This window comes from Periplaneta americana, chromosome 3 (genome assembly GCF_040183065.1).
Source record: "Periplaneta americana isolate PAMFEO1 chromosome 3, P.americana_PAMFEO1_priV1, whole genome shotgun sequence".
Classification (NCBI taxonomy): Eukaryota; Metazoa; Arthropoda; class Insecta; order Blattodea; family Blattidae; genus Periplaneta; species Periplaneta americana.
In genome coordinates this window covers 81,190,711-81,205,045 of record NC_091119.1, presented here as the reverse complement: position 1 = coordinate 81,205,045, position 14,335 = coordinate 81,190,711, and the positions used below count along the sequence as shown (strand labels likewise).

Here is a 14,335-nt window from a genome sequence, read left to right as displayed (position 1 = left end):
AAGATATTTAATATGTTTATACGTATTTCGGAAATGATTGTGAAATCAAATGTTGTTGCGGAACCAGGTAACAATGGCAGTTTGTGGTGGATGCGATATTACAATAAGGATATTTTGTTGAAACATGAAATATTTAAAAATCAATACTATGTGATCGATGTCAAAATACTGTGAATTTATTTACGGTGAATGTTACTTATGTCCCGCCCACTATAGAGACATAGGCCAGTTTTACACTAATCCTAAACATATTCAGTATAACTTGTTGCTTGTGGGCCATCCCAAACCCCGACCTCCATTCCTAAGAGCGCCAGTCCTTATATACCCGTCAGTCAAGGCCTTCTGACAAATAAAAAACATTTGACAATAGATACCTCAATCATGACAACCTCATAAAATATCCTATCAATTGAATAATCGATCTTGCTATGTACAACATAATTATATTATTACCCATTTCAGCGAGTACTGACAGCTACTGCAAAATACGACAATTTGGTCCAAGGAGCATTCTCTTTTGGCACAAGGATAATTTATGGAACATGTTTCTAAATTAGTATTTTAAATACCGGAACATTCTTTAATATAATTTGGTCCAGGGAGCATTCTCTTTTCGCACAAGAATGATTTATGTAACATGTTTCTAAATTAGTCTTTTAAATACCAGTACATTCTTTAATATAATTTGGTCCTAGCATCTCTTATCCACGAATAAGAGATGTACTAGCGTGCATCCGTGGCTGCTGGCAGGTATGCTTTATATTATTACCCATTTCAGCGAGTACTGATGACCACTGCAAAATACGACAATTTGGTCCAGGGAGCATTCTCTTTTGGCACAAGGATGATTTATGTAGGTAACATGTTTCTAAAGTATTAGTCTTTTAAATACTGGTACATTCGTACTAACGACCACTGCAAAATACGATAATTTGGTCCAGGGAGCATTCTCTTTTGGCACAATTTGGTCCAGGGAGCATTCTCTTTTGGCACAAGGATGATTTATGTAACATGTTTCTACACTAGTCTTTTAAATACCGGTACATTCTTTAATAAATCACTGAAAAACAAATGTGAATATAGGGATGTGGAGTGACTACGAAATTATTATTTTTTGGCGCATCATTTTTACGTAAATAACGACAAATAAAAACTAACATGTCACATAACATTATTTTAAGAAATACAGGAAACAAGCATGAATAATATTCACCATTCTTAATAGAAATTACATACAATTAATGTGCGTGTAATAAACAATAAGCAAACCATCTTCGATTAATCATTTCAAAACAATGCAATGTGAATATAGCGTGGATTGTGTAGGAAAATAATTTCTTATATGTTGCTCCCAATGTACATCATTGTTAACTTATGAAAACAAATTAAAATTAACATGGCATATAAACACTCTTTGAAGAAAGATAGGAGATATTAAGTAATATTCATCGTCCTTAACGATCTTTGAATAGGCAATAACAATGAAATATGTATAAAATAGAAATTACATACAGGTGAGCATATAAAAAACAGTACGTAGAATCATACTTAATACTAAATACTAAAATAAACATGACAATAAGCTTCTCAGTCCTTAATGTGCCTCTACATTAATTAATTGTTTTCAAGAAGTATTGCCTTTTATTTGTATTCATTTATGTTCAAGTTATAAGAAATAGTGATCTGTGATCGTGTTCATGTTAGTGTTGCGTTCTCTTAAATATTTCATTGACATCTGGTCATTTTATTCATTCGTGTGTGTTTAATTATTTTTGTTAGCAACGCTTTTCCTATCTTCCTACGTTGAATAGGAAGTTAATCTCTCGAATTTATATGTTGCAGTACATTCATTTAATTTAAATGGCATAATTAATTGTGAACTGTGATTGTGGACGTGTTCGTGAATTGAACTATTAAGTAGGTTAATGAAATATTGACATTTTCATTCTGCAAGAGTTTATTAATATTCGTTAGCAACACGTTGCTGTATGTTTGTTTTATTTAACCTGATTCATATCTTCGTTTATGAATGCCAGTGAATCCATTAAATGCCTGCTCTACGATAATCGTAGAACTTCTGAAGAATATAGTTTAATTTTATGTGCAGAGTGTAAGTGCTGGTTCCATGGTAGCTGTGTCTATTTATGCAGTGATGAAGTAAAAGTCCTCGGTGAGTCTAACTCCCCCTGGCTCTGTCCATCTTGTTCATCCAAAGGTGGGACCCATAATATCTCAGCCCCTAATTATGTCGAATTAGTCTCATGCACAATTTGCACTGGCAGTGACGCTAAATCTTACAAAGGCTTGAAAGGACTGCGAATACACTGGGCTAGGGCTCATCCCAATGAACCTCCTGACGACCTTCTGTTAAATTCAGAAAATACTTATTTTGAGTTTTTCCATCAAAAGATTGCTAATTGTAAACTCAATACAAGAGTTTTAAGAAGAATGCCCAAAGGAGCTAGAAGCTTTGCGGCAGAAAAATTTACTCAACTTATTGATAAATGTATTTCCGAAAATAGTGAAGAATGTTGGCAAGAGCTTCTGCTTTTTGCATATATCGCCCTTCGGATACCGATCGAAGAAGAACTCTGACAAATCTTTAGTGTCTAAAATCAAAGAGAACATTAATGATTTTACACTGGAAGTTCCTCCCCGTAAGAATAAATCTACACTTTCTAGGTCACGCATTGTTGAAGCTAAAGTGGCAGACAGTGATATAAAGGGAGCTGTTCGAATTCTATCTTCTGATTCAGGAGTAGCTCGTGCTTCACGAGTTATACAAGAGGCTTTAGTACAAAAACACCCTCCACCATCACGGCCCTTGGCATTTCCAGATCCTCCTACCAGCAATGAAGTGTGTTTGTCAGTATCTCAAGATATGGTTTTGCAAGGAATAAAAACCTTTCCTAATGGCTCTGCATCTGGTATTGATGGGATTCGCCCCCAACATTTAAAAGATCTCACATCCAAATCTGCTGGAGATTCTGGTAGGCAACTCCTAAATGTTATTACTAGATTATGTAATCTAATGTCGGCTGGTAAAGTTAATCCTGAAATCTGTTCTCTTTTATATAGAGCATCTTTAATTGCCATTGAAAAGAAAATGGCGGGATACATCCAATCGCAGTTGGAAATATCTTTCGCAGATTATCGGCTAAGTTAGCTTGCACTTCTGTTAAGGAGAAAGTTAGTCAACATTTGCGCCCTCAGCAGCTTGGTTTTGGCACCGCTAAAGGATGTGAAGCCATCATTCACTCGGTACGTTCATTTCTAAATCAGAACGAAGGCAGTCAAAATGTTCTTCTTAAGATCGATTTTAGAAACGCATTTAATTGCCTTGAACGAGACACAATGCTTGAACTTGTTAAGAGCAAGATCCCTCAACTCTATGCATTCTTGTGGCAAGCGTATAGAAACCCATCTATCCTGTATTACAATTCTGACATCATTTCATCGCAGACTGGAGTCCAACAAGGTGATCCGATAGGTCCACTGCTATTTAGTCTAACCCTGAATTCTGTCATTACCCATTTGAATAGTACCTTGAACCTCTTTTACCTGGATGACGGTACTTTGGGAGGGGATCTAGATATGGTCCTTTCCGATCTTGAAAAACTTATAGATTCCTGCAGATCCATTGGGTTGGAGATTAATCCTGATAAATGCAAATTATACTTCTGCTCTACACAAGACGATACTGTAGTGTCCGCATTCAATAATATAGCTCCAGTGATTAAGATAGTATCTCGATCTAATTTGACTCTCCTTGGATCTCCCATTTTTCTTCCCGCTGTAGAGTCAAGTATGCGTGAAAAGCTTGAAATTATGAAGCAACTGTTTGATGGTCTGCAATCTCTTTCCACACATACAGAGTACTTTCTCTTAAAGAACTGTTATTTAATTCCTAAATTAACATATTTTCTTTGCACCACCCCATTATGGCTTTTTCCATCTCTACTTCAAGAGACTGATGATCTACTGAGAAACTGTCTGGAATCGATTCTCAATATACGTCTTGAAGATAACAATTGGATTTTAGCCACTCTGCCTATTGCCTTTGGAGGTATTGGAATCCGGAATGTGAGTGATGTTTGTCTGCCTGCTTTCTTGGCTTCTGCACATGGAATCCTTGATTTCGTCAAGTCCATTCTCTCAATCAAGTCCATTCTCTCAATTAACGGTGATGAAATCGGGATCTGTTATGTGAATGAGGCTTTGGAGAAATGGTTCAGCATTACAGGAAACAACAACCTCCCAGCTTCTCGTGATATTCAGAAACAATGGGACCACATCCATGCCTCTGATATCTACCAGGCTCTACTAGCATCGTCATCGTCTGAGGTCGATCAAGCTAGATACCATGCAATACGACAGAAGGAATCAGGGTCTTGGCTTCAGACAATACCATCTTCCAATATTGGCACATTAATGGACAATATGTCCTTTAAAATTGCTGTCGCCTTAAGACTCGGGTGCAAGATCTGTTTTCCACATAAATGTCTTTGTGGAGCCACTGTTGATCCCTATGGTCACCATGGCTTAAGTTGCCCCAAAAATACCGGGAGATTTTCCAGGCACTTTCAATTAAATGACATCATTAAAAGGGCATTTGTCTCTGCTGGTTTTCCATCAATCCTGGAACCTATTGGAATCTGCCGTTCTGATGGAAAAAGACCAGATGGATTGACCTTGATGCCCTGGTCTCATGGAAAATCTCTACTATGGGATGCCACTTATGTCGACACTTTAGCACCATCCCATTTGCCTGTCACCTCCAAAGTTGCTGGTTCTGCTGCAACATCCACAGTGAGCATCAAAAGGAATACGTATCGGGATCTCCAGGACAGATACTTGTTCTCTGTTTTTGCTGTTGAGACATTGCAACCTTGGTGCTCAGAGGCTAAAATGCTGGTTTCAGACATCGGGAAAAAATTGCAAGCGCTCAATGGAGATTCCAGGTCGACTGACTTCTTGAGACAAAGAATCGCTATTGCTATCCAGCGTGGGAATGCTGCCAGTGTTATGGGGACATTTCCTCAAACACTGGCTTTGGAGGAAATATTTTCTTTTTAAAATTCAAAATGTTGGCCTACTACCGGAATCAACTGCGTTTGTTGACGCAACAAGACTTGAAGAGTCTTCAAGGAATTCTGTTGGAAGACGTTCAGGAATCTTTGCCACATTGTAATAAAACCCTCAAGGCTCTGCAGAATGAGATCATTATACATTTCGCGACCGATTGACAAGAAGAAGATTGTGTTCTTCACAAACAAGACAGCAGCTCTGCCTGTGGACGATGATTTCCAGAAACTCTGGCGTTCTGTGGTAGCTGAGAGCACGGATAACCCGAAGATAGAGGAATATCTGGAGAAATGGGGAATCCGCTCCATGGAAGATCATAGACCCAAGAAGGCAACATTCCACAAGTGTAAGAAATTGTAATATGACATTTCCCACAGTATACGAAAAACATTTTGTACAATAGCGACGTATTCAGTATGAAAAATTCATTAGCTTCATTGTTTACTGATAATGTCTGAGCAGTGAATGTAATAACTCTGACTTCTGAGTGCAGGAGCATGTAGAGTAATGTAATAAATATTATTTTTTCACAAATAAACATTATCATATCTGAGTAATAAGCTTAAATTACTCCAGTTTAGTGTAAGAGTGGCCTATATCTAACAATGTTTCCCAGCAAATTACTTAATTATTTAAAAACAAAAAAATCGTGTTAGAAGATTGAATTTGTGTATTTTTTCTGAAACTATCCAAATATTTGTAGGCAGTCTTTTACATCAGATTGCCGAAAATTGGTTTATAGCACAACATTGGCAGTGATAAAAGTGAAATATTCGTTCAGTGGGCGTTGGATACTCCACATTGACCGTATTTACATTTACATTTATTTACATTTTTTATTTACATATTTACACGAACCTTCATCATACATTCCAAATGTATTTAATATATTAAACCTACCATAAGCTAATTAAAAAAACTGCCTGCTGTTACTTAACTATTCCCTCATCTAACCTAATATAATGCTGTCACAGCCATCACCTCCTGTTCTGTTCACCCTGAGGAAATACTCGTCTTTATTTACACGAACATTCATAATGCTTTTGGACCAGGGCTAATAATTCTCTTCATTTACATGAACCTTAATATTTTTGAAATGTATAATTTATATTAATCCTACTGTAACCAAGTTTGAAACCTCACCTCCTCTCACTTAACTATTCCCTCACCGAAGTCAATCTAATCTTGCCACTGTCTTTGCCTCCTGTCCTTTTGGTTCAGGAGAAATACTCATCTAACTAAACCAACCTTCATTGTACTTTTGGTCCAGGGAAAATACTCGTCTTTATTTACACGAACCTTCAGTAAGAATGTCAAACACATAATAAATTAAACCTAGTGTAACCTAATTAAAACCTCACCTTTAATCAATAATCCCCATACCTAACCCAATCTAACCTTTTCACTGTCCTCCTGTCCTTTTGGTCCAGTGCAAATACTAATTATTCTTTACAACATCGTTTCCCAACCTGTGGTTCGCGAACACCCAGGGGGTTCGCAAAATTTTTCAAGGAGTTCGCCAAAACTTTTTCGTAATGTCGGGTTGAGGTTAGGCCTATTATTGTTTCCTTCATTTCTGCGGCATTGTTATAATAATAATAATAATAATAATATTAATAATAATAATAACAATAATAATATTATTATTATTTTAAAATTAAATTAATCCTATAATGCCCCTTGTTACATATGTGTAACATCGGGCATTTATCACATTATTTCCACAATAAATTAATATTTACCGCAAATGCCTGATTTACAGTTATGTAACAACTGTTAGGAATGCATTTGATTTCGCTACAATGGAAATTTAGTCTGCCAGCTTCTTTGTGTTCTAACAATACTAACAACAGTACCGTGACCAGACTAAGGAACAGTTACATGGCGGTCAAGCTTTTGATTTCAGATGTTAATGTGGAATTTCAACAAGCTTATATTTAATTTTGTATTTTCAACATTGTTCGACAATACGATCAACCGCCAGATTAAAGACATGGAAAATTATGTCGAAAATGAAATTTAACTACTTTTGTATCCGCTGCAAATAGTGACAATCAGAATGCTCTTGAACTGTCTTATCACATTAGCTACAGAATTGCTAAAACTGCAAAACCTCAATCAATAGCTGAAGATTTAGTGCGGCCATGTATAAAAGATGTAGTACAGTGCATGCTTGGAGAATCTTCCACAAAAGAAGTCAATATGGTACCATTGTCCGACAATACAATCAACAGCCGGATTAAAGACATGGCAAATTATGTCGAAAATGAAATTTTGGAAAGAGTTTGTGCCAGTCCTTCTTTTGCAATTCAACTTGACGAATCGACTGATGTCAATTTAGCCATTTTGTTACTTTTCGTCCGTTATATTAATGGAGAGTCTGTAGAAGAGGAGCTACTATTCTGCAAATCCTTAAAAGAGAGAACTATGGGAGCAGATATATTTAAGTTAACCGATGAATACTTTCGCGAAAATTCAATAGACTGGACTCGCTGTGTAGGCATTTGTTCAGATGGTGCGAAATCTATAATAGGGCATTATGCTGGGTTTGTTGCCAAAGTGAAATTGGTAGCACCGAACACTTCTTGGACACATTGTTTCATTCATAGACAGGTTCTTGTTTCTAAATGCATGCCCGATGGATTGAAATGTGTCCTGGACGATGCAGTGAAAATAATTAATTATATTAAGACTCGCTCTACAAATTCCCGCATCTTTGCAGTGCTTTGTGAGGAAATGGGAAGCATTTATAAGTGTTTATTGTCTCACACTGAAGTTAGATGGCTATCTCGAGGTAGAACTATTTCCAGGCTGTATGAACTTAAAGATGAAGTTTATGTTTTTCTTACTAGCCATGCCTTTCACCAAGCAAAGTGCATGGAAGATGAAATCTGGCTTCAGACTTTAGCTTATTTGGCAGACATTTTCTAAAAAATTAACAGTTTAAACTTATTTCTCCAGGGGTCAAATATATATGTTTATATTGTGCACAACTGTATCGAATCATTCATTAAAAAACTTAATTTTTGGGAAACATGTTTCAATAGCAATCAAACCGAGTGTTTTGATACCCTTCACGACTTCCCGGTGGAAAATCATCTTTCTTTGGACGAAAATGTCAAGAACATGGTTAAAGAACATTTGAAAGGACTTGAAAAAAATCTTCAGAGAATATTTCCCTGCTATGTCTAATAATAACAATTGGATTCACAATCCCTACGAAGAGTCAACAATTTTAGAATCCACATTAAGCGTAGATGAAAAAGAGTAGCTTCTTGAAATTTCCACTGATTTTCAGTTACACAGAAGTTATAAATCTTTGTCATCAATTAGTTTTTGGTCGAGTTTAAAGGAGTTCCCTGTGTTAGCGAATAAAGCCATAACGGATTTTTACCCTTTTCATTCACATATTTATGCGAAAAGTCGTTTTCTTCATATGCCTACTTAAAAAATAAATACAGAAACAGATTTTGTGCTGAAAGTGATTTGAGACTTTATTTAACTTCTGTGGTTCCTGGCTTCAACATGGAAAGCAGGGGCAACCTTCTCACTGAATTCCAAGGAAGAGGTGAGTAATTACAATGAAAACTTGTATTTATTATTGCAACTAGGCCTACACGTTGTGTAACTTTTAAGCCATAACTTTGGGTTTATCCGTTAAGGGTTAAGTTAATTTAAGGTTATTAAACCTTTTGCATGGAATTAAATTTTATGCATGTCTACTGTATGTATATTTAAGTCAGTGGTTCATCCAACTCAGATCATTGTGGAAAGGGTTCGTAAGTCGAAAAAGGTTGGGAACCACTGCTTTACACGAATCATTATACTTTTGGTCCAGAGGAAATAAAGTTTTTATTTACACGACCTTCAATAAGAATTTCAATGTAATCTATGTAATGTAATGTAATATTTAATCTATTGTAACCCTATTAAAACTTCTTCTGCCACTTAACCATCCCTCATCTAACCTTGTCACAATCGTCACCTCCTGCCCTTGTGGTTCAGGGCAAATACTTTACACAAAAGAACCTTCATTGTACTTTTGGAGTAGGGAAAATACTCATCTCTATTTACACAAAACTTCATTGTACTTTTGGTTCAAGAAAAATACTCGTCTCTATTTACACGAACCTTCAATAATAATTTTTTATGCATAATATATTAAACCTACCGTAACCTAATTAAAACTTCGCCTCCTGTCACTTAACTATCCTCTCATTTAGCCCAATAACCTTGTCACAGTTCTCGCCTTATGGCATTTTGGTCAAGGGGAAAATACTGGTCTTTATTTAACTTACTCGAAACTTCACTGTACTTTTGGTCCACAGAAATTATTCGTCTTTATTTACATGAACATTCATTACATTTTTCGTCGTCTTTATTGCACGAAATATATCTTGCATTTTGTGTTCTTGCACCATAATGAAGGAAGCCAATATCCAGGTATAGAATCCAATCACAAGCACTGAGTGCTGGCTTGTGACTGGATGCTCTAGAAGACGATTGTTTCTCATGGCAAAGTCTTCATGAGCATATTGTGAATGTAAACGAAGAATAACAGAAACTATAGATATAGAGCACCACCTAACAAGCGTCCATCTATATATTAGGACTAATACCCCACATTTTGACAGTTCAGAAGATACTATCGTAACTAGCAGTGGCAATAGTGGTAGTTATAATAGTATTGTTCTGAACCATCGATTTGTTGATGATTGGTTTCTCGCAGTCAATAGAGATTTTTTCTGCAGCACAGTTGTGTGCATTATGATGATTCACTACTCCATTGTTATGAAAATCTTGCTTCATATGTCCATAAAACTTTAGAATAGGAAACTGTGTTCATCCTCTATCTTAATCATTACTTCAAAAGCAAATATCAAACATGTCTCATAATCTGTATCTGTAAGACCCTGTACTAAATGCAACTTGAATGGACATTATTCATGCTGTTTCAAAATTCTGTGTACTCGTATTGAATTTCTGGATGTACCTGATTCTTTTGTAATATTCCTTACAGATATTTAATATCTGTAAAGTTTTTTTAATATGTGTTAATACGAATTAAATCATCAACAACAACAGAAACATACACACCACAGAAGAATATTTTATAGCTAAATGTTATAATGACAATATTCCATTAATTAATTAAATAGTCTGAAATCCAAACAAAGTACTTTACGAAATCAGTAACTAACTCACAACTTATCTATCAGTTCCGCCATGTAAGTCACTGCCCTACCCCAAGACATACTGAATTCTGTAAACTCAGTAATTGATATTGCACTTACTGCACTTGTTGCACAAGTAACACTGACTACCCAACGCCAATATGGTTACCACGTAAGTAATTTCAAATTGAATATTAATCAGTTAAAATAGAAAAGAAATTGAAACAATTTTAAATTATTTTCAGACAAAACTAAACATACTACAGAGAGAGGCAGCAAAACGTTACTCCACAATCCACTACTCGATTCATCGGTGAATTGTAGCAGTACGGGTGGGCATTCAGTTTCATTACAGTAGCTACGTAAAGATTAAGCCTATAGAATTTATCTCCTCTAATAAACTTAATTACAGTAGGCCTAAAATTCCCGTTTGGTGGGGATGGAGTACACAGACAGCGGGAAGCATAAGGAGTGTTTAGTTGATGAGTGGAGTCACAAATAACACAAATAATGTTCAATAACAACTGCAGTAATGCAAAACTACGTAATAACATGCGCTCAACAAACACATCCCCTGCATGGTGCAGCCTCTTTCTGTGCAAAATAACAGCAATGTATTACTAGCTATGGAGTCAACCCCAAATGTAAATATGTACTACAACTTGTAACAAAAGCTTTGAGAACATACATGTTTTAAACTAATTATAATAAATATTTTAAATAGAGTAACTACATGTAATGTACATCATAATTAAATGAAAATAATTACAATATAAGATTAATATTTATAGATTGTACAATTTATATAATTTTAATGTGCCTGATTTTAATTCATTATGTTCTCAAAGATTAGTACAATGTAGTAGAATAATGTTTTTTACTTCAATACTGTATAGTCCACAACTAAATTAGATTGTCAACATAGTGTTCATTATAAATAGCAATAATAAGGACCTGAAATGGCTTGAATGAAAGCGAAAATGTTAGTCCTAATATAGAAATGTATAAGGTGTAACATTAATGTAATCACCTAATGATAAGTAAAGATGGAATATTGAAAAGAAATGTGTTAACATTTTCGAGTTGTGACTGAGTAAGTATTGCTACACAGAATGATGCAACTGTTGAGTTCAGCAATGTTGAGCACTATATAGAACAAAGCGAGCGACCATCTGTTGCTGATTCTTGAAACTGAGTACAAACTCATTTCATCAATAACATCCACGCCTCATTTGGTGAAGTAGTGTAAGGTTAACATTTCAAGTTTCTTTGATTCACCAGAATGCTCATCAATACTGTCATCAATATGGAGCATTGACAACAGCAGTACCACTTTCCCCAAATCCAAACACACTGCCCTTCACAAATCTTCCTTTTGTAAAACGAAGACAGGTGGAATTTCTCTTATATTTTCTTATGGTGCCTATTAGTGTCAGCTTGTAATGGTGAGACGGTTGATGGCAAGAGGAACTGAAGTCTACCAGTTGTCGCCAGACACATTTTGTTCAGTTCCTGAGATAGGTTACACCAATCTTTCCACCACACATTTTCCACTGTTCCCTACTCTAAAAGATCCTTAAGGTTGTTCTCCAGCGTAAATTTCCATGTTGTGCGTGTGGAATGTTTTGGCATGTATAACAGCATGAAATTTTATGCCATGTTTAGCCAGCTTGTTGGGTATGTAATGTCTCAACATGCATCACCCACGAAATGCTTGGAAGCAAGACGATCATATTCCCTTTTCACATTCCTTGTATGGATGTTGTCAAACCTAAGAGAATGTAGCAAAAACCTGAATCTACTTATGCTCATGGTGATTCGAAAAATTTCAACACTAGTTCCATCTGTCGACCACAAATCTTCAAGATTTAGACGTGCTGAATTTAGCATACCTGCTAAGTAGAGAAGATGAATGACAGCCTTTAACTCTGCAGTTTTGGTATCTAACACATCATTAAATGTTCAGAAGTTGCTTACTCTTTCTTGAATCCATAAATTAGTGAAATGAACGATCTGTTGTATAACAATGTCATGAAAAAATAACTGCCATGACTGTAATGGTGAAGTAACATTTCATAATTCATTTTTCGGTCCTAGTAGACCAGTAATTATGTTGTGTCTCAGACGACTGCATAAGGGAGTGTAATATACATCCCATTTAGTTTCATCATCTTTTCCAGTGTACTGAGGCTTTAATAGAGTTGGCAATTTTCAGGTTAGGATTATCACTGTCAAATTCTACAGATTCTTCAGTATTTGTATTACCTTCATCATCTGCTTCCTCTTCCTCGTTTCCTCTTGATTTGTCATTCTGTCTACCATTGTCTTCATTTTCATGAAAAAGCATCCTATGGACTGATAACTGTTCCTATACTAGTGCATCATTCAGTTCTACACTTTCGAGAAACGTATTTATTTCATCTTCTTCTCTTGAGTTCATTATAGATGAATACAAAGAAAGACAGTTCGTGAACAAAATAATGCTTACAGTATAACAGGTGTACGAACGCTCTTGTCCAGTCGACATGCAAAAAAACTCAGTACTCTGGAGAATGCATATAGTGTTAAAGACTGTGCTTTATTTCTCTCGACAATTACCAATTACAAATTCACATGTTATCATCAAGAATGCAACAGAACACTACTCAATACATCACAGAAGGCTATGGTAGAGGGAGAAGAATAATAAAATGCTGCAGTTGAAATGACCACAACGCAACCTCTACAAGTAAAATCAATAAATTTATTTTCCTTGGACCCACAATGAAAAAAATATGAAATTATCAACAGAACTTCTGCATGTACCCTCAGCTATTACAACGAACTTTACACCAATACTGTGGGTAACGAAGTTGACTCTTTGCCTCAACACTACCATCTCTCTTTGAATAATAACTAGAATGTTCGACCGTGTTGATAACTACTGAATAATACGTAAATAATTATACTTTCCAGGTAATTCTTTACAGAAGCTCCTGTAAAATGAAGTCTTCGCAAGACATAATATGGCAATTAGGTTACAGATTAAGTAATCAAAGAATCTGAAGTTATCTAGACGCCATACAATGTACAATGAAGGCCCCTTTTAAAGGCTTTGTCAGTGGAAAGAAATAATCAAAGAGGGGAGGAAGGAAAAATACACACATATACTCACATCACCATTGCTTCTTATGAAGTCTTCAATTGCCTCAAGTGCATCTCTGAAAGCTCCCGACTTGTTTGATTTGATGAGTTGTTCTTTAAATTCAAAATAGGGTTTTATTTGACTTTCTTCAATCCAGGCACTGAAAAAGGAAGAGAAAGTAGGGCATAATGCTTAAAATTTTAAAGAAAGTAAAGAAATATCAATGTAACTTCTACTTACTAATTGTTGGTACCAAAGAAGAATATGCAATGCAAAGCATGCTTCTTTGCAGCGGGTCTCTTTAGGTCTTTTGTTGGATTCGAAACCTGCAAAACAATAACAATAATAATAATAATAATAATAATAATAATAATAATTAAATTTCAGATATATAGAAGTGACGCACACACACACACAAACAAAAAAAAGCACACCAGCACACAAGAATAAAAAGTGCGCGTACGCACGCACACACACACACAGAGAGAGAGAGAGAGAGAGAGAGAGAGAGAAAGAATTACCGTATATGATTAATTCTCAATCAGAAAAGCATTAAATACACACATCTTCATTAAATTTGTCAAAAGTCTGCTCTGACTGATTTTTAAATAATAACAACAGTAATAGTACAGTAGAGGAGGCAAGACCTGTCCTGTGACCTTATTATGTGCCATGGCTATATAGGCTGCAATGAAATTCTGTGTCAGTAGATTTGTATAACATTAACGATTCAAAAAGAAACTCTTTTTCTGATAAGCTCATTCTTTCTCTTCTCACACAGCTCAGATGCCAGGTCTCGTCTCCTCGCCTATACTTGTTTCTCAGCAGATAAAAGGCTAATGGATCAACTTCCAACAGTAGAGGCAGATTTCATGTCAAGTTGAAGCGGAAATGTTGATGAATGAAGAGAATGCTGTGGTATAATTTCCCCAGGGGTACTTGTTTCCCCCTT

At 35.7% G+C, this 14,335-nt stretch overlaps 1 protein-coding gene across 2 annotated transcripts in view; it reads right to left on the bottom strand.

The window, feature by feature from the left end:
* Positions 1–14,335, bottom strand: part of Ndf (Nucleosome-destabilizing factor) — a 419,078-nt gene that overhangs the window by 331,060 nt on the left and 73,683 nt on the right. For both annotated transcript variants that reach the window (XM_069820873.1, XM_069820874.1), the window contains exons 3-4: positions 13,624–13,709; positions 13,414–13,543 (exon numbers count right to left, since the gene is read on the bottom strand). In XM_069820873.1, the coding sequence (XP_069676974.1) occupies positions 13,414–13,543; positions 13,624–13,709 (216 nt within the window). The remainder of the gene's footprint in view (positions 1–13,413; positions 13,544–13,623; positions 13,710–14,335) is intronic.